A 19,115-nucleotide genomic window follows, 5' to 3' on the forward strand; every position below is an offset into this window, starting at 1 on the left:
TTTCTTCAGGAATTTTCTAGTAACAAAGGTCTAAAGTAGCCACTTTAGAAAGGGGAATATTGTGTGTGGTTATTTTTCTTCTTAGGCTGTATCCCCAAGTTTTTCAGACTCCTTTAAGTTAAGGCTAAAGTGAGGAAGGAATAGAGCCAAGTGAGGTAGGTGTCTGAGCCATGGAGTATAAATACCACACGATGTCATTTTTATCCAGGAAATGGGGGAGATTCAAGTCCTATAAATTCCTCTTCTGAAATCTTCACACCTGACTTTCCAGGATGCACATTTTCCTATGTAGACCAGTCTCCCCTGTTTCTTCAGTTAAGTCAAACCTATGTGTTCCTCTTTCCCCATATATTTTTGCTTGTTAGTGTATTTCTTGAGCTGTTTTCATATTTCTTTCCTTTCTGTGAAATGGTTTTTTTAAAAAACTTGGGACCACCAAGTTGTAAAGATGTATGTTTTTACCTGACAGTTATACCACAGGTAGACTGTCCAGTTGAGTTGAGAAGAGTGAATTGATAGCTTGTATTTGTTTTTAAAATTAAATTAATCCTGGATAAGAGTTGCTTTTTTTTTTTTTTTTTTTTTTTTTTTTTTTTTTTAAGGAGTTAGTCCTTGACCACTAGTTTGGTACCATCTCTATTTTGGGTGACCTGTTTCACCAGCAGGCCTGTTACTCTCCATGACTAACTGTGTAAGTGCTTATAATGGAATAAATTGCTTTTCTACGTAACCCCATGCTGATGGGTTTTATTTAGTACATAACATTCATCAAACACCAGTCTGGCTTCTCGAAGGGTTGTTCAGAGGACAGTAATTGTCTCTGGTCTTTGACTATCAAGAGCAGAATTAAATATAATAGACCCAGAGCTAGAGAAAAGAGGTTCACTCCTTCCCAGGGAAAGTGCAAGACATAAAACGCTGAACCCGAGAGGCACAGGATTAGTCTTTGATAAAATCACATCTTTTTGAAGTCTCTCTAGAGAACTACATGGACTTGCAAGACTGTCAAAGGCAATGTGGTAGAGAGCATTTAAGGCAAATTTTAAATTTGGAAAAGGTGTTTGAACCTTTTCCCATAGAGAGGTTGAATCTCCCCAGTATATTTTTCACTGGGGTCTGTACTTAGAGGTTAGAAATAATAGGCTCTTAAAAGCCTTTATCACCAAGTACCATAACCAGATAAAATGCCTGGTTCTTTGCCAGGCACTCAATTGAACTGAGTAGATCACTCTGACCCAGAATCATTTTCATGAGACACAGTCTTTGGGAAAATCTGAGTATTCTTAACCTTTAGGTTCAAATCTGGATTGGTTCCTTTTTTCCAAGTCAGTAGTTCTTTTAGAGTATAGCGAAAATTATCTTCACACAATTAGGAGTAAACTGTATGAGTCTGCACAGACTTAAACTTTGTAAAAGGATTCATTTTAAAGTCTAACACTCATGGCACAAAAGAATTCAAATTGTAAACCCATATAATGAAAATCGGCTGCCTTTTTGACCCTACCTGTGCTCCAAAAAAGGTTTTTGTTTTGGGTCAACACAAGGCAAGATACATTCTTCACAACACTAAAGTGTGTCCATACATCCATCCTTTACTCTGCACGTGGGGGTTGCTGCTGGAGAACAGAAGGCTTCTTTTTCCGTTGCTAAGTGCATTTAGCTTGGTACCAGCAGCCTATGAAATAGACTCCACCTAAGCCTTGACTGATGGTGTTCTGCCTCCAGCCAGCCTTAGAATCTTTCTAAACAGGTCAGCCAGTATTTGTAACTTTCCCAGGGTGAATTGCTTGCCAAGTCCCTGGCACTCCCTTCTCTGGAAAAAAAGTATGTCCAGAGGGTACTTAGTGATCCTTTGCTAAGAAGTTTTGTGTTGCTGTTTCTGGATTGCAGATTTGGCCATATGTTTCTAAACAGCCCCTGTAAAGTTGAGAAAAGAAAAAATAAGTTTATATTTTGTGCAACTTGAAATAATACAGCATAAAGTTCACAACTTCCGAAGTTTACTTAGTGCGGGCTAAGTTGGGGAGAGATTGCTAGAGTGTGATTTACATATGATTAGGAATGCATTTCCCTCCAAATGCCTATTAGGGTGCCTCTTACCTGCAAGACTGAATGAATGGTAACCTATGTGGTGGTGATGGGACGGACTAGCCAGGTTAACCTTGCATGGGTGTTAACAATGACTGAAATTCTCGATGAGTCGTTGCCCTTTCCTTCCCTATTGTACTTTTAATCTGATCCACACAAAGGTGTTTAACATACCATTTTCCTCAATTACAAGGTTCTCTAATCTCCCAAACAATAAGCGTAATCAGTTACTCCTAGGTAAAACATGGTAAAAGAAAATGCTAGTAAGTTACGAAAAGTATTGGTTATAACTGTTATTTGTGAGTTTGTATCTAAGACACAAGACTAGCTAGAAAGTAAGAATTAAATTTATGGGCATCTGTCTAGTATACAACTTAACATAGACCTTTTTTATCCTTAATGTCTTTATCCAAGAGAATCTAGGATTTTATCAGGAATATAAGAACATATTAGTATATAAAGAAATCAATGGATAGGCATGTTGCTTGTTTCACATATTAAGCAATAATCGTGGGGTACCTAGGTGGCTCAGTCGGTTAAGCATACGACTCTTGATTTGGCTCAGGTCATGATCTAACAGTGAGTTTGAGCCCCGTGTCCAGCACTATGCTGCCAGTGCATAGTCTGCGTGGGATTCTCTCTCTCCCTCTCTCTCTGCCCCTCCCCTGCTTGCTGTCTGTCACTCAAAATAAACTTTAAAAATAAATTCTGTCCCTCAGGCTAAAACAACACCTACTTGAGTTTTTTGTTTTTGTTTTAACTTCCATATTTAGCCTTCTGGCCTCCTTTGTCATAGTCTGAATTAGGTAGCATAACTGTCTTCTCTGCTATTCTTTTTTTTTTATTAAAAAATTTTTTTTTAATTTTTTTTTAACGTTTATTTATTTTTCAGAGAGAGACACAGCATGAACGGGGGAGGGGCAGAGAGAGAGGGAAACACAGAATTGGAAACAGGCTCCAGGCTCTGAGCCATCAGCCCAGGCCCGACACGGGGCTCGAACCCGTGGACCGCGAGATCGTGACCTGAGCCGAAGTCGGACGCTTAACCGACTGAGCCACCCAGGCGCCCCATGCTATTCTAAGGAAACTTTATGAATAGCTGATGGGGTAGAATAGGCCAAGGAAAGTGATGCACAGAGCCCCTAGATGTGTCATCCTCTTACAGAATTCCCAGTGATAATTAGGGCATATTTTGAGTCCTGCTAGAAACAGAAACATTCCAAGTGACTGCTGAATGCTTAAATCGGGCAATCTGGAGGTGTTCTTCCTAACTGACTTGTCATTTGACACACTTTTTTTTTTTTTTTTTCAGGCATTAGTATTGTTAAGTTAGGAAAGCAGCAACAAGGCAAACACCACTCTTGTACCCTCAAGGATCACCTTGAGACTGTGTCTCGATTCCACCTGTCTGAGAAGTGGGAGCGTTAGCCTGTCCCAGGCTCTTGGATAGCATAGCCCTTTAAAAAAAAGAAAGCCATTTTCCATTTGTCCTGGATGAGCACAGTTTGGAAATCATTTCCCAAGTCATTGTTTTGCTTTTCCATGTTAAGTGAAATTTCCCCTGAGCAACATCTCCCTCCCCACCATCCCCTCAGCCGGTGTCAGTTAAGATCTGAATAGCAGCAAAAACTGACTTATAAGTTGAGAGCTCTTCGGCGAGGCTGATCCTTAGCTGCTCTATCTCTTTGTTCTTCTGTTGCTGGAGTTGTACCCCATTCCTTAACCGCCTTTGTCGTTCTTCCATTTCCTCCAGCTGTTCCTGCAGGTGAGAGGGTCAAGAACATCTCTAGTGAGCAGAACAATAAAAAAACTGGCATTGTCCGTTATAGTTTATAAAGCACTTTCTTAGATGTTATTTAATCTTCACGCCAGTATAGTTTGAGAAACTGGTTCAAAGAAATGTTGGGACAAAGTAATCCTGCTTAGGAAAATGGTGACCAGAAAGGAGTCTTGTCTATACTGGCAGACTACTGCTTAATAGAATCCTACAAAGGGTGGGTGGGTGCTCAGATGGTTTTTTGTTTGTTTGTTTTGCAGTTTTAAGAAGTGTTGGGGAGAGTTGTGGTCCTGTAGTCGGTGTGCTGAGAGTTTTATGGACCTCTGGCTTTGTGCAAGTTTATTTCTATCAGGATAATCAGTTTTTACATCATCCTGCAACTTAAAGCAATTTAAAAGAAACCAAGTCTTGGGGGTGCCTGGCTGACTCGGTATAGCATGCGACTCTTGATCTTGGGGTTGTGAGTTCAAGCCCCACGTTGGGTGTGGAGCCTACTTTGGAAAAAAAATCAAGTCTTTGTATGCAGTTATTCTTAACTATTTTTTTGTTTGTTTATTTTGAGAGAGAGTGTGTGGGAGGAGCAGACTGAGAAGGGGAGAGAGAATCCCAAACGGACTGTGTACTGTCGGCACAGAGCCTGATGCAGGGCTCAAACCAACAAACCATAAGGTAATGGCCTGAGCCAAAATTTTGAGAGAGATACAGCACAAGCAGGGGAGGGGCAGAGGGAAGGTGAGACAATCCCAAGCAGGCCTCACACCATCAGCACAGCCTGCCATGGGGCTTGAACCCACGACCTATGAGATCATGGCCTGAGCCAAGGTCAAGAGTTGGACACTTAACTGACTGAGCCACCTAGGCGCCCACTTATTCTTGGCTATTAAATGTAGTTCTAAGAGAGTTAAAACTATTGGAAGTCCAGTTGTTTACAGGAAAGACTAAACACAAGTTTTGTATTTGAACCTCCTTGAAGTCCAAAATAGCTCTGCCCGGTACTTCTGTAACATCATATGCAAATAGATGCTTTATTAGGATGTTGGCTATCCTAGTTGTTAATTTCCTTATACTGTACTTGTTACACAAAAAGACTGAATTTGTTCCAAAGTGCTAAGTTGGAAGATGAAGAAGCTATGCCCCAGAGGCCTTCAGGAGCCTTAAGATGATTGTCCGTTTCCCATTCTGCCCAAACCAAACAGGATATATTCTGTAAACTGTCTCTGCCCAGGATTAATGCCTGAGGAGTGAGGTAAGGAAGATGTCAGCAAATCCGTCTCTGGCATAGTTGGTAGCTGGCGTGGATCCTTAGGAAGCATGAGGGAGATGGGAAGGGAAGGTTGCAGCTGAAAGGCCTGTTTTAAAGGGGTAATGACTTCACCTCAGATTTTGAAGAATAATGAGCCAGGAATCCAGTTTAGGTACATGCTGTTATTAGAAGGATCTAAATAATTTGTTCTCTAAGTCATCCTTCATATACCTATGGCACATCATTCTGCAGCGTTTGATATTCTGGCTGAATTTCGACTTTGGTCAACCTTGTCAAAAGGCCTTTTTTTAGTGCCTTAGCCATACTTTGGTGCCACACAGAGATGCGGTCTTGCCATCTAAGTCTGTCTTCTTGAGGGAAGCACCCGCAAACCTCTGCGCCCCAATTCCCCAAGCCTCCTTTCGACATCTAGCAAAGCTGTATTTTGGTGAGACCTAAAAGTACACGCTTGGGAAGACAGTCTGTACCATCAATGATAAACTGACCAGGAGGAGCAACGTTACAAAATGAAACAAATATTGCTACCCTGACTGGCGTTAAGCCGGTCTTAATCATGTAGCACCACGAGATTAACTTTCTAAAACTGCTTTATCGTGTTCGTCTTTCAAAGACTTTCCACCTCTTGAGTCTGGCATTCAGATCCCCTTTAGTCTGACCCCTACCTCTAATTAGAACCTCCACTGCGCTTTCAGATGGACATTTTCCTCTAGCCTGCACTGTGTAGCAGGGAGGCCACGACTAGTCACATGTAGCTAGTAAGTACTGGAAATTCAGCTAATCTGAATCCACATGTACCTAAGTATAAGCTACACAGATTTTTAAGACTTGGCATATAAAACAATGTAAAATACCTCAAATTTTGATATTGACTCAATGTTGAAATATTTTTATATGCAGAGTTAAATAAAATACTAGTTTCACCTGTTTCTTACTTTTTTTTTTTTTTTTTAATGTGGCTACTAGAAAATTGTAAATGACATCTGTGGCTTGCATGAGGTTTCTTGGTTCTAGCCTGACAAATTCACAGATCTCTGTGTCTTTACTCCTGCCATTTCTGTCACCTAAACAGCATCTGCTATATTACATTACCATTTATCTTTTTTCTTCTTGTGTAACTCCCAGCTTGTAGGTTCCTGCCCAGCACCCTGCACGTAATGCTGGATGTGAAGCACGTAGATAGTAAACATTCTATAATTCCGCATTCACGACCTACCAATTTCATCTAAAAACTTGGAGACCATTCTCAGCAAATTCCTCACACCACCCACTGCACCAGTCCCCAAATCCTACCCAAATATTTTACTTCACATATCTCACATGATCTCTCCCTCATAAGGCTTAAGTGGTCTTTCCAGGCTCTTTCAATCCATCCTACATGCCACCATTTTTAAAAGTATGTGCCTATGCGCAAGTACTTTACAAAGATTAATTCATTCTTTCCAACAGCCTTATGATGTGTATTATTACTAATCCCATTTTACAGTGAAGGAGCAGAGTCACTGGTGAAGTCATTGGTCCAAAGTTTCCCAGACAGGAAGTGAGCCAGGATTTGCCACTGGCTTAGAAAACTCATAAGTTTTCTTGGGGCGCCTGGGTGGCTCAGTCGGTTGGGCGGCCGACTTTGGCTCAGGTCATGATCTCGCGGTCCGTGAGTTCGAGCCCCATGTCGGGCTCTGTGCTGACAGCTCAGAGCCTGAAGCCTGTTTCAGATTCTGTGTCTCCCTCTCTCTGACCCTCCCCCGTTCATGCTCTGTCTCTCTCTGTCTCAAAAATAAATAAACGTTAAAAAAAAAAAAAATTTAAAGAAAACTCATACTTTACAACTGCGTTGTTGCCGTCTTGTCTGTGGAGCTCTTCAGTGGTCCTCAAACTGTTTTCCATGAAACCCCAGGAGAAAGCCATATGGAAGTGCCCTTGCCTCAGAAAGTAGCTCACTTTTACCTGTTTTACATGCTGGCATTCTATATCAAGTTGTGTTTGGGGAAAAGGGTCTGTGGCTTTGGAGAAAACCTTTTTTTTGAAAACCACTGACTTTAAGACTATGGAAAATCCTTCAGTCTGGTCCCAATCTACCACTACAGCCACATCTGTCTAGTCACATTCTTAGGATCCAGCCACACTGAGCGGACTTCCCTTAACATGTCTTTTTATGTTTTCATGCTTTTGTGTAAGTCATTCCCTCTGCCTGGAATGCCTCTTTCCCATGTCTACCCAACAAATTTATTCTCCAAGGCTTAGTTCAAACACCTTGTGGAAGTTGAATGTGAACTTGGGCTAGATTGCACAGGGTCAGAATCCTCCTGTCACTTCCTGAACAAATGATTTGACTTGTCTGTCTGGTTTCTGTTTTCTCATTTTTCATACAGTGACAGTAATTTATAGCTATCGCACAGAAAGGTAAGGATTAAATGTATTAATACGTGTAAAAAACTACAAGTACATGGTAGCTATTGTTAACTCTTGTGAAATTTCCCCTCCGTGTCCCCAGGCAGGGGTAATTATACGTACTTCATTGGTACAGTGCCTTATTCCTACTACTGTTATAGTGTTTATCACTTGAAGAATATTAATGATTTCACTGATTCTATGGCTTTCACATTTTAACATTTCAGATCAGGGTGCATCTTAAAATCAAGTGTCTTTCATTTTACGCAATATGTTCATTATATCTGGTATCCTTCCTGGACTATAAACTATTTGAGGTCAGAAACTACCCCTTTCCCCCATTTCTCATCTCATCTCTTCTGCCAGCACATAGTTCACTGCCTGGCACATGGTAAGCAGGCGTAGAAAATATTTGTTGAATGAATAGATGATGGTGATGAAAGAGGCAGAGTGTACAACTGCAAGAGTGAAGTGTACCCTTGAAAAGTAGTCAGATGCCGTAAGTGACCTTTGGCAAACAAGTCTGGGAAGCCATTTCACAAAGCAGAATTTGCTTACTAGGACCTTGATTGCTACTTTATGACAAAGCAATAGGAGACATCCATCAAGAGTATGTTTCATAGAATGATCTTGGGAAAGCTGTACCAATCAGCAAATCTGAAATCCAGCACAGTGATGAAAATCGCGGGCAGGTGGGGGGCGGGGGCAATTCTACAACCCTAATACTATGTCCAAAAACTCCTCCAGAGGATTTCCTGTTGATGGTACCACTGTCCCAGTTAGGCTTGTCTGAAATCTTGACACCCTCTGTGACTTCTCATCCCTGCCCCCTTCATTCAGTGGCCACATTATCCTGCATTTGTTCTTGCATCCTTCCCCTTCCTTGTATTCCCACATTGGTTCCTCTTACCTATAGTAGCTTCCTGATTAGTCCCCTAGCTTCTAGGTCTCCAGCCCATTTTACACACTGCCACCCGTACTTTTTCTAAAAGTAGAGAAGCAATTATGTTACTCGCTTGATTAAATACCTTTACTGATGTAACTGAGTACTGAATGAAATCCAAACTCCCTAGTTTGGATTTCTGAGTCCTGACATGACCTGGGGTGCCTGGGTGGCTCAGTCAATTGAGTACCCAACTCTTCATTTTGGCTCAGGTCATGATCCCAGGGTTGTGGGATTGAGCCCCACGTCTGGCTCCACACTGAGTGTGGAGCTTGCTTAAGATTCTCTCTCTCTGCCCCCCTTCCCAGCTCACACACTCACTCTAATTTAAAAAAAAAAAAAAAAAAAAAAGCCCAAAATGATCTGCCCCAACCTACCTTTACAGTTCAACTCACCTTTCAATTTTTCACCTGTCATATGCAGCCAGGTTGCAGATGTTGAGTTAATATATATATTAAAACTACTCTCACCTATTTTTTTAAATTTCTTTAATATGGCTATTATAAAGGTTTAAATTATATTATGTCTTGCATATTTCTTTGGGATAGCACTGGTCTAGATCTTGCCTATATTTTAATACCTAGCTCAAATAACACCACTTCTTCCATGGAGTGTTGTCTGATTTAATGGATGACTAAAAATAATTTCATTATCGTATAGCACTCTTACCTGTACCTCTCTTAAATCACATGCTGCTCTTTCCCCTGGATTACAATTATTAATGTAATGTCTGTCTGAGTACAACTTAAGGATACATTTTATGCCAAAAAAATAAAAAGATCCTCTTTCACTAGACTGAACCAATTAAAAAGCTGCAGTGGGGGAGGGGATTGCTTTCATAATACAAACTACGGAAAGCTTGACAAAATTTTGAGTGAAGTGAATACAGCCATTTTCAACAGAGGATATGTTCCTTGAAGGATGGATCAGAATCTCTGGAACTTTTTAAGCTTATCCAAAGGAACATGTATTTCAAAAGATGAAAATACTGCTCTGAAAGGAACCACCACATCGTGGTCCCCTCATAGTGGCCAGCAGCCCTTCAGTCAGCATTTAACTGATATCCTCTGAGCCCGAGTGGCAGAAAAAAGTAAAGCAATGCTCCCTTCCTTCTGAAAGCTCACAGTCCGTGGGAGAGAGACAAAATTGTGTTTTTACTTTGTATTTATATCCCACCCTGTTGTATAAAGGGATTAGAACTGGCTCACACTTAATCAGAAGTAACTGGAATACAAGTGAAATGGTGATAATGCACAAAGAAGGAAAATGAGGAATAGAGCTTCATAGATTTCATCCCAGTTTTTGCTTTGTTTTGTTTTGTTTTAAGTAATCTCTGTGCCCAACGTGGGGCTCAAACTCATGACCTCGAGATCAAGAGTCACACGCTCTACTGAACCAAGCCAGCCAGGCGCCCCTCGTCCCAGTTTTAAAACTGGGAAGCTCCAAGGCAGAGATCAGCTAGGTGGGACTTGAGGGTGAATGTGCAGGGAGGGAGAGAATGAAAATCCCACCTCGCCTCATCCCCCTCTTGCTCCCTGCACCCAAGCATGATTCACCAAGAATTGGAAAACTGTGCCATGGAAAGTGCACGGAAACGTTCACAATTGGCCAGGCCAGGGTTCATAGACCACCAGCTCGCTGAGCCTGTTTCCTCATCTATGAAAGTGAGAACACTTGATTTGGAGGCTTAACGAGAGGACCGGGTGACGGTCGGTGTCAGGGCGCCGCCTACATTCTCAGCCCGGAGCGCCGGCCTAACCTGGTGGGATGAAGAGCGGAGTAAAGGAGCGGCCGCCCCGAGGAGTAAGCGGGTCCTCCTGCATGTAGGAGGGCCTCCTTCAAAGTGGCCGCGAGACCTGTGACTCCGGTCACCTTTTCCTGCCCCAGGCTAACTGTCCGTGCCCAGGGGGCCTACCCTGTACTGCTGCACCTCCTCATCTCGTTTCTGCCTCACGAGCAAGATCTGGTCCTCCAGGTTCCTGTTCTGCAGCTGGAGCTGCCGGGCCTCTGCTTGCAGGGGTCTCAGAGCCTCCTTCATCCCCTGGATCTCGGCCTGGGTTTTCTGCAGCGCTTTGGCCGCAGCTTCTTTCCTCTCCAGGAGCCGCAGCAGCTGAGGCTCATACTCTTCCTCCAGGCCTTGGCGGCTCTCTGCCATGAGGTTCTCAAACTGGGCAGAGAGCCGCCGGCTCTCCTGGAGAAAGTGCCCGTCCCTCTGGCTGGGAGGTGCTTCCAGTTGTTGCCGTAACTGCTCCTTCTGCTTCTGATAGGCGTCCCGGAGCTGGGCCAGTTCCTCCGAGAGCTGGGCTGCCCGTGTGGTCAGCGCTTGCCGGAGATCGGCAAACTGGGCCACGTCCTGCCGGCGGCACTTGAGCTGGTATTGGCAGGCCACGCATTCCTTTGTCACCTTGAACAGCTTCTGCTTGACCAGCCGGATCTCCTCCCTCAGCCCGTCCCTCTCCAGCTCTGCTTGGGCGTGCAGTTTGTAGGCGGCCAGGATGTCCTGATGGACCTGCTGCACCTCCTGCAGGGCTGGTTCCCGGAGCAACACCAGCTCGTGGATGAGCCGATCCCTCTCCTCTTCCAGCTGGGCCACAGCTTGGACACATTGCTGGAAACGCTCCTCTAGCAATTCCAGGTCCTCTATGCTCAGGTTGTCTGTGCTGGGACTAGGCCCGGCTTGGAGGCTCTCCTCAGGGCTGGGTTTCTCCTCGCTCGTGACCGTCTCTCCCCCGGAACTGGTCTGCTCTGGGCTTGTGGTCTTTCCTGGCTGCGTGGGCTCGTCCACATATAGTATCTCCTCTGGCTTCATAGGCTCGTCCATCTCCAGGGCCTCCCCTGGTTGCCTGGTCTCCTCGATATACAGTGCCTCCTCAGGCTTCTCCGTCTCTTCCACGTAGAGTGTCTCATCGAGGTCACCTGTGTCCCCCAGGTAGAGAATGTCCTCTAAGTTCAAGGTCCCCTCCAAAGACAGAGTAACTTCTGGGTTCAAAGTCCCCACCTCACGCGGGGATTCAGAGTTCTCTTCGAGAGAAGAACTGGCTTCCGTTCTTGTTTCTCTGCAAGAGAAATGACTTAAAGTCAGAGGGCAGCCACAATCCCGGGATGGTTCCCGACGGGAGCCATTGGGCTTTTTTCGGCCTCTCACATCTCAGAGGGCACTTGTCTACTCCTTCCCCCTCCGTCAGCCTACCCCCATACACCCATGGCTCAGATCCCCTGACAACATCCCCATGACGTCAGCGTCTAGCCTCTGCTTACATACCTTTAAGGCCAGGAAGCTCACATCGTTCCACTGTCATAAGAAAATTCTAGTGTTGAAGTAAAACCTTCTCTGCAATTTTTTACCTGGACTTGGTTCCTCTTTCTGGAATCAGACAAATCTAACTACTTTCCCATGCCAAGTTCTTTAAACACCTAAGGAAAACTAACATCTTTCGATTATTCCATGCATGCCAAAGTGTCCAGTGCCCTCCTCGTTTGGGTCACTTCTTTCTGACTCAGCTCCAAACTGTCACTGTCCCTTGGGGGTGGGTATTGGAAACAGTATCCAGGTATGTTCTGAGCTCTGGACAGTATGTTTCTGTTGATAAGGCCAATATTGCCAATAGAGGGCAGCTCAATCATACTGGCAAATGCTGAGTTTGACTAAAGGCCTTTAAGACTGTCTCATACTGAGTACTTTTATTTTCCTAACTTTTTTAATGTTTACTTATTTTTGAGAGAGACAGAGCACGAACAGGGGAGGAGCAGAGAAAGAGTGAGACACAGAGTCCAAAGCAGGCTCCAGGCTCTGAGCTGGCAGCACAGAGCCCGACGTGGGGCTCGAACTCACTGCGAGATCATGACCTGAGCTGAAGTCAGATGCTAAACCGACTGAGCTACCCAGGTGCCCCTCACACTGAGTGCTTTTAAACCACATCTCTTGTTCCTGTAAAAACATTCATCTTGTTAGAATTGGCCCATCCTCTGGCCTGTCAAAGGCTCTTGAATTCAGATTCTGTGATTCTGACAGAGAAGTTCCTTAACCCAGCTGCCAGTTGCCTGCTAATTTAACCAGCTCCTGTTAAGGAATATTCTCCTGCTTCTCTGGCCTTCAAATGGCTTTGGTCCTTCCTGTTTCAATTCATCTTACCTACCTTGGATCTCTGGGCAATTCTCTGAAAATATAAAATACCACGGAAATAATAACAATAAATTACACTTAAAAAGGTCCTAATATCTGAATCTAATATCATTCAGGCTCAGTTCTGAATGATTTACGTATACCAATTCATTTAATCCTCATAACATTTTTATGAGGTAGTCATACTTATTATCCCCATTTTACAGATCAGGAAACTGAGGTGAAAAGAGATTAAGTAATTTGCTCAAGGAAACTCCTACTCCATGAGCACCAGTTATAAAACAAGTTAAATGTGAGTGTAGCTTACAAGAAACTTACTTTAGATATAAAGCATAAATGAAAAGCCCCATGTATCAGTGAAGTCATCTGTCTTGAAAAGGCCGACTTGTGTCCAGGTTTTAAGCTCTAGATATCAGCTCCAAGTTCCCACTACAGATTACTTTTTTTTTTTTTTTTTTTTTTTTTTAATTTTTTTTTTTTTTTTCAACGTTTTTTATTTATTTTTGGGACAGAGAGAGACAGAGCATGAACGGGGGAGGGGCAGAGAGAGAGGGAGACACAGAATCGGAAACAGGCTCCAGGCTCCGAGCCATCAGCCCAGAGCCTGACGCGGGGCTCGAACTCACGGACCGCGAGATCGTGACCTGGCTGAAGTCGGACGCTTAACCGACTGCGCCACCCAGGCGCCCCTACTTTTATTCTAAATCGTTGTGTCCTCACTCTGTCTTCCTCTCTAGCACCCCAGGAGTCCCTGGCTCCCCATTCTGTGTCTCATGGTGGCCCTCTGGAAGCCACAAGTGTGGCTTCACCAGGCCCCAGACATCACTGGCTTCATGCAACCCAAGCACCTGCACCGAAATCTAAAAGCTTGAAGGCAGCCTCAACCATCACCCTGTCTGTTCCCATCACTTTACCACAAAGACTGATCTCTCTCACCTGGTGTCACCTAGCACCTCAAACTCAACTTTTCCCAAATTATCCTTCTCCCTGGGCTCACTATACCTGTATTCTCCAGCTCAGAGAAGCACATCCCCATACAGCAGGTTGATGAGGCAAATAATCTACCCCCCCCTTCTTTTTTTTTTAATTTAAATTTTAGTTAGTTAACATACAGTACACTATTGGTTTCTGGAGTAGAACTCAGTGATTCATCACTTACCCACAACAGCCAGTGCTCATCACAACAAGCGCCCTCCTTAATACCCATCACCCATCTGGCCCATCCCCCCTCCCTCCATCAGCCCATAGTTCGTCCTCTATCATTAAGAGTCTCTTATGATTTGTTCCCTCTCTTTTCGTTCCCTGCCTCCCATATGTTCATCTGTTTTGTTTCTTAAATTCCACATGAGTGAAATCATATGGTATTTGTCTTTCTCTGATGGACTTATTTCATTTAGCATAATACATTCTAGCTCCATCCATGTCACTGCAAATGGCAAGATTTCATTCTTTTTGACGGCTGAGTGATATTCCATTGCATATATATACCACATCTTCTTCACCCATTCATCAGTTGATGGACATCTGGGCTCTCTCCATCGTTTGGCTATTGTTGATAATGCTGCTATAAACATTGGGGTGCATGTACCCCTTTGAATCTTTGTACAATAAAAACATGTACCCCTTTGAATCTACATTTTGTCCCCTTTGGGTAAATACCTAACAGTGCAATTGCTGCATCGTAGGGTAGTTCTATTTTTGAGGCAAATAATCTTTAAACAGCTCTTTTCCTCCCCCACATAGCCAACTCACTGAGAACTGACCTATCTCAGAAAGTCTCCAGTCTCCACCTCCTCCTCATCCCCTTGCCAGGGCCCTACTCCAAGTCATCGCATACCTGCACTCATGTGCCAGCCTTGTAACGGGCATTCTTCCTTCTCATGCCAGCCTATTGCCTACAGCGCCACAGCTCACTAGAACATAACCGTGTCGCATCACTTCATGCACAAATAGCCAGCTGCTTAGCATAGACTCAAAGCCCTTAGGCCCCAACATACCTTTCCAGGCTCATCTCACACTACCCGCCCCCGCCCACCCAGAGCATGTGTTAACACTTTTACACCTCCTACTCCTAGCCCACTATGTCTAAAGAATCCAGCTCAGAAAATACAGCTCCTTGTACACCATCTGATGAGAGAACAATCCTGCACCACCTGGAAAGGTAGAGCTCGTAGCACCAGAAAGGATGCACCTGCTCAGCCGGCCAGACCCACCTTGATCCTCAACAGAGCCCCTGCTTTCCCAGCAGACGGCCCTCACAGGCTCCTGCTGAGTTCTCCACCCTGGAATGACGTAACTGTGTTCAAGGCAGTATTCCAAGTATTTTACATGAATACTCATGTATATGATGCTCATCTGTTACCCCCATTTTGTAGATGAGGAAACCAGAGCACTGAGTAAAGAACTCACTCAAGGTTCCACAACTTGTAAGTGGTAGAGGCTGGAGAAGATGGCATCTGGCTCCAAAGCTGGACGGTGCTCCTTTTATCACTCTGTTCCCAGAACAGGCATGAGTTCTAAAACAGGTACAAAGCTACAGCAGGTCCAACAGAGCTTGGCACATAGCATTCAAAATATACTTATTTAGAGGTGCCTGGGTTGGTTAAGCCCCAGTTGGTTAGGCATCCGACTTTGGCTCAGGTCATGACCTCACAGTTCCTGAGTTCGAGCCCCACGTCGGGCTCTGTGCTGCCAGCTCAGAGCCTGGAGCCTGCTTCAGATTCTGTGTCTCCCTCTCTCTCTGCCCCTTCCCTACTCTCTTTCTCTCTGTAAAAATAAATAAACTTAAAAAAGGGGGGGAGGTGCCTGGGTGGCTCAGTTGGTTAAGCATCTGACTTCAGCTCAGGTCATGATCTCACAGTTTGTGGGTTTGAGCCCCGCATTGGGCTCTGTGCTGACCGCTAGGAGCCTGCAGCCTACTTCGGATTCTGGGTCTCCCTCTCTCTCTGCCCCTTCCCTGCTCACACTCTGTCTCTCTCTCTCAAAAATAAACATTAAAATTTTTTAATTATGAAAAGTTAAAATATATATATACTTATTTACCTACTCGTAAATTTCTATTCGTCTTTCAAGCCCCACTCATCTCCCCTGTGAAGCATTTCGCAGACAAACCCATTATTCCGTTCTCAAGGCACTTTGTGTGCAGCTCATCTTTGCACTTAGTGCTATTACAGCAGTGAGCGTGTCCGTGTCCCCTGAGAGTCCATTTCCTAAGGACAAGTACAGTTCTCATTCTCTGTGTATCCCAGGGTGGGGCTCTGTAGAAGGAAGGCAGGCAAGAAACCGACTCAGATCCAAGGAGGAAACTTTGCCCAAAGTCAAGTGGCAAAGCTGGAAGTAGAACCCCGGCCACCTGACTCCCAGGCAGCGCCCTTATCACACACTGTTGTTGCCTCTGTTGCCCCCCCCCCCCCACCACAGTGCCAGGCCTCTGCTCAGTGCTGCCCTCACACAGCTGCCTCTCTCCAAGGGGCTGAGGAAAATAGCGTATGGGAGATCGAGGGGCAAGGGAGCCGGCTCAGCTGGGGCCCCTGACCTCAGGCTTCCTTGGACTCCAAGCAGCCTCCCTCTGCCACTCTGACCCTGGCCCTAGAGGACTCCAGCAGCTCCCACTCTGCACATCGAGGCTGTGGCAAGGAGTGTCTGTGACATGCTGCAGGCATGAGTTGGTGTGTGTCTGACTCTGTGTGTATCTGTATATGCATATGGCAGCACAGGGGACTGTATGTGCAAAACTGTACTCTGCTTTGTGCTGTGTGTGACAGCGAGGGGTGTGGGGTGTGTGTGTTTGCACCTTCACCTCTTCGGGGCTATGGTCTGACCTGGGGCAGAAATACTCCCTAGTGGCCCCAAATCCCTGAGCCACAGCCCTTTCCCCGGCACCAGTGGTAAGCTGACAGAGTGGATGGTTGGGGGCGGGCCTTCTCTCCGGGGGGGGGGGGGGGGGGGGGCAAAGACCAAGGCCCTCCTAAGACCCTCCCCACCCCCCACTCCAGGCCTCAGACCGGAGAGAGCAAGCTGCCAGAACAGGCTCTTAACTCCAAGCTGGCAGCTGCCCAACCTTGCACCAAGTCCCTTCCACACAGCGAATTCAGCAACTGGAGGCCTCCATCTCCAGTCGCATTTGGGGTGAGGAATGAAAGAAAGCTAGTAGCGTCCTTGGCCACTCCGGCCCAGTGGCATTTGCCGGTGGATGCCCACCAGTCTGAAAGGGTTAATCGTCACCCAGCCCCGGAGGGGGGGGGGTGGGGCGCTATAAAAAACCACAGACAAACGGAGGTGCCGGGACCCCGGGCCTCCCCCATCTCCCTTGGCCGGTGGCTCCGCCCAGTGCCCGCGCCGCACCCCGGCTGGCCCACCACCCCCAGCCAGGCGAAAGGTGATCGCGGGGGACTCGTCCAGCGCCCCCTCCCACCAGCGCGGCGACTCGGGCCCTGCGCGGTCCTACCTCGCGGCCTGGGCGGCGCCGTCCCCATCGAGCCGGGGCTCCGGGCTGGCCATGGCTGCGCGACCCCGGGCTGGGCGGCCGCGTTATTAATAGCCGGCCCCGCCGGCCGCTCGCTCCGCGCCCGCGCCCGCCGCACTGGCAGCTGCCGCCGACACCGGATCCCGCCCGCCCCGGGCCGGGCGCGCCCACTTGGCCCCAGCTCCCGCCCGCGGGAGGAGGGAGCGGGCCGCGCGGCCGGGGGCGGAGGTGGGGGGTGGCCGATCGGCGTCTCCCAAACCCGCGGGCCCTGAGATCTTCCCGAACCTTCTTTCTCTCCACTCATTCCTTCCAAGGGTCCCAGCTGAAGGGGGGTGGGGGGGGCGGCTCTGCAGCCCCAGAAGAGCACTTCCCCTGCCTGGGGTCGGGGCAGAGGGTTGAGGTGGGGGGACTGAGAGGGACCCGGCACCCCAGCGCGCGCAGCTCGGCGTCCTGCGAGCCCCACCTGCGCAGGGGGAGGGGGAGGGGAGGCCTGAGCGCGGTGCCCCGCAGCTGTCCCGAAGGGCTGGGGGAGGAGGGGTCACGGCCACACCCGGTGCGTTTGGGGATAGTCGGGAGCCTGTTGCCGGGGGCTAGGGAAGGGCGGTGGGAGGACTGCGTGGGAGGAGCTTAAGCCTATAAGGTCGAGTCCACATTTAACACCGATGTCCACCCCCCGCGCTGCGGGGTTTCCTGGGGTCCCTCCGCTTGCTCCACCTGTCACCCCGACCCAGCCGCTCCTCTGTCCACTCCGAGGCGTGCCCCCTCCCCCCAAGGCCTTAGCCCATTAGAGTCAGGGTCAAATTTCAACACTGAAGTCTTTCTCCCTAAGCCAGAAGCTGCCGGCCCCTTCCCAGACCTGGGCCTCCGGCATTCTCCCTTCCGATGCCTTTTTTCCACTTAATCTCTCTGTCTGAGGAGGTCTTTGACTCAACCGCACAAGAATGCTGTGTACTGTAAAGAGCGAGGGGCTGGATGTGTGTTTAATCAGAGAGGCCTTGAGTGTGGGGCGGGGGTGGGGCAATGGTGCCGCGGTGTTGAATGCGTGTGGGTTGTGTGTTGCGATCAACGTGCCCACTGCAGGCGGTGTGAACACCACATGGTTGTGTATGTGGAGGGGGAGATGGTGGGATTGTGTGCCCGTGTGTGACTCTGTGACGACTGTGGGGTACATGTCTGTGTGGGGGCATAGGGTTGGGGGCTTGTATAATCTTGGGGCGCGGGGTAGAGAGTGGTTGTTAGGCGTGGGGATCCGCGGTTGTGGACTGTTGTGACTGTGTTGTGGGGCACGTGTATGGGCCTGCGAGTGATTGTGTGCCCTCGAGGGACTAGGGCTGATGCGTGTTAGTATGGGAGTGGGTGCTCACAGGGCCATGCCTGGCGTGTCCTCTGTGTGTGACCCGGGGCCTGCCGACAGGTTCACTAATCTGTGTATCTGAGGGTGACGCCTGTGGCTGTGTATTTATATCTCTCTGTCTAATGCAAGGGGGTGAGAGATTAACACCCAGGGTAGCCAAATACACCCTTGTAAGGCATGCATTAGAAAAAGCCGGGTTTTAAGGAGGCGGCTGGTCATTTTCTGACTTACCCCTAAAATATTCCAGAGGAGGAGGTTGGCAAAGCCTCAGCTGCTGGTCATTTGACAGCTGCTGCCACTCAGAGAGGAGCTGAGGGAGCCAGGGTGAGGCCTGCGGCAGCACTATTTGCTGTAGGTGCTAGGCAACAGGCAGCAAGGGTGGCCTTAAGAAGGGCTATCCCTTCCCCTCCAACACCCGCCCCCGCCCAGCCAGGAGCTGGCCCTGGGCTGTCCCCAAAGCCGAATTCCTCACCCCTTCTAACCTTCCCTAAAGCCTTCCTTAGGCTGCAACCCCAAATCTCTCAGGGTCCCAGAAGCACTTCCACCTGCATACCTTAGTTTATGCTGTTCCCACTTGTCTTGTCGAACGTCCTTCACATCCCAGCTTCTACTCTTCTTTGGGTCTCTGCCTACATGCCATCGCCTCAGAAAACCCTTCCCTGATGTCCCCGCCCCCCAGCATAAATGTCTATCAAGTTACTATTTATCCCACTGCC

The 19,115-nt window shown here is 47.3% G+C and overlaps 1 protein-coding gene across 2 annotated transcripts; it reads right to left on the reverse strand.

Annotated features, from left to right (window-relative positions):
* Positions 1-92: 92 nt before the first annotated feature.
* On the reverse strand, positions 93-17,146 carry SYNC (syncoilin, intermediate filament protein). 2 transcript variants are annotated; one of them, XM_042949300.1, is made up of 5 exons: positions 17,028-17,146; positions 10,373-11,513; positions 3,723-3,847; positions 3,469-3,545; positions 1,861-1,917 (listed from the first exon to the last, which is right to left on the reverse strand). In XM_042949300.1, exons 1-5 carry the CDS (start codon positions 17,078-17,080, stop codon positions 1,907-1,909), a joined length of 1,407 nt encoding a protein of 468 aa, XP_042805234.1. In that variant the 5' UTR covers positions 17,081-17,146; the 3' UTR covers positions 1,861-1,906. The 2 variants fall into 2 exon arrangements, with proteins under 2 accessions (XP_042805235.1, XP_042805234.1); XM_042949301.1 differs by lacking the exon at positions 3,469-3,545 and having other exon boundaries at positions 93-1,917.
* Between the last annotated feature and the right edge of the window lie 1,969 nt (positions 17,147-19,115).

Source organism: Panthera leo, chromosome C1 (genome assembly GCF_018350215.1).
Source record: "Panthera leo isolate Ple1 chromosome C1, P.leo_Ple1_pat1.1, whole genome shotgun sequence".
Lineage (NCBI taxonomy): Eukaryota > Metazoa > Chordata > Mammalia > Carnivora > Felidae > Panthera > Panthera leo.

Excerpts from the sequence above, each read along its gene's own strand:
- SYNC (XM_042949300.1), bottom strand. The coding sequence starts at position 17,080 with ATGGCCAGCCCGGAGCCCCGGCTCGATGGGGACGGCGCCGCCCAGGCC. Across the intron at positions 3,848-10,372 it reads AGGAGGTGCAGCAGTACAGG|GAACAGCTGGAGGAAATGGA; the intron begins GTAGGCCCCCTG and ends TCTCACCTGCAG. Across the intron at positions 3,546-3,722 it reads GAAGAGCTCTCAACTTATAA|GGCTATGCTATCCAAGAGCC; the intron begins GTCAGTTTTTGC and ends TTTTTTTTAAAG.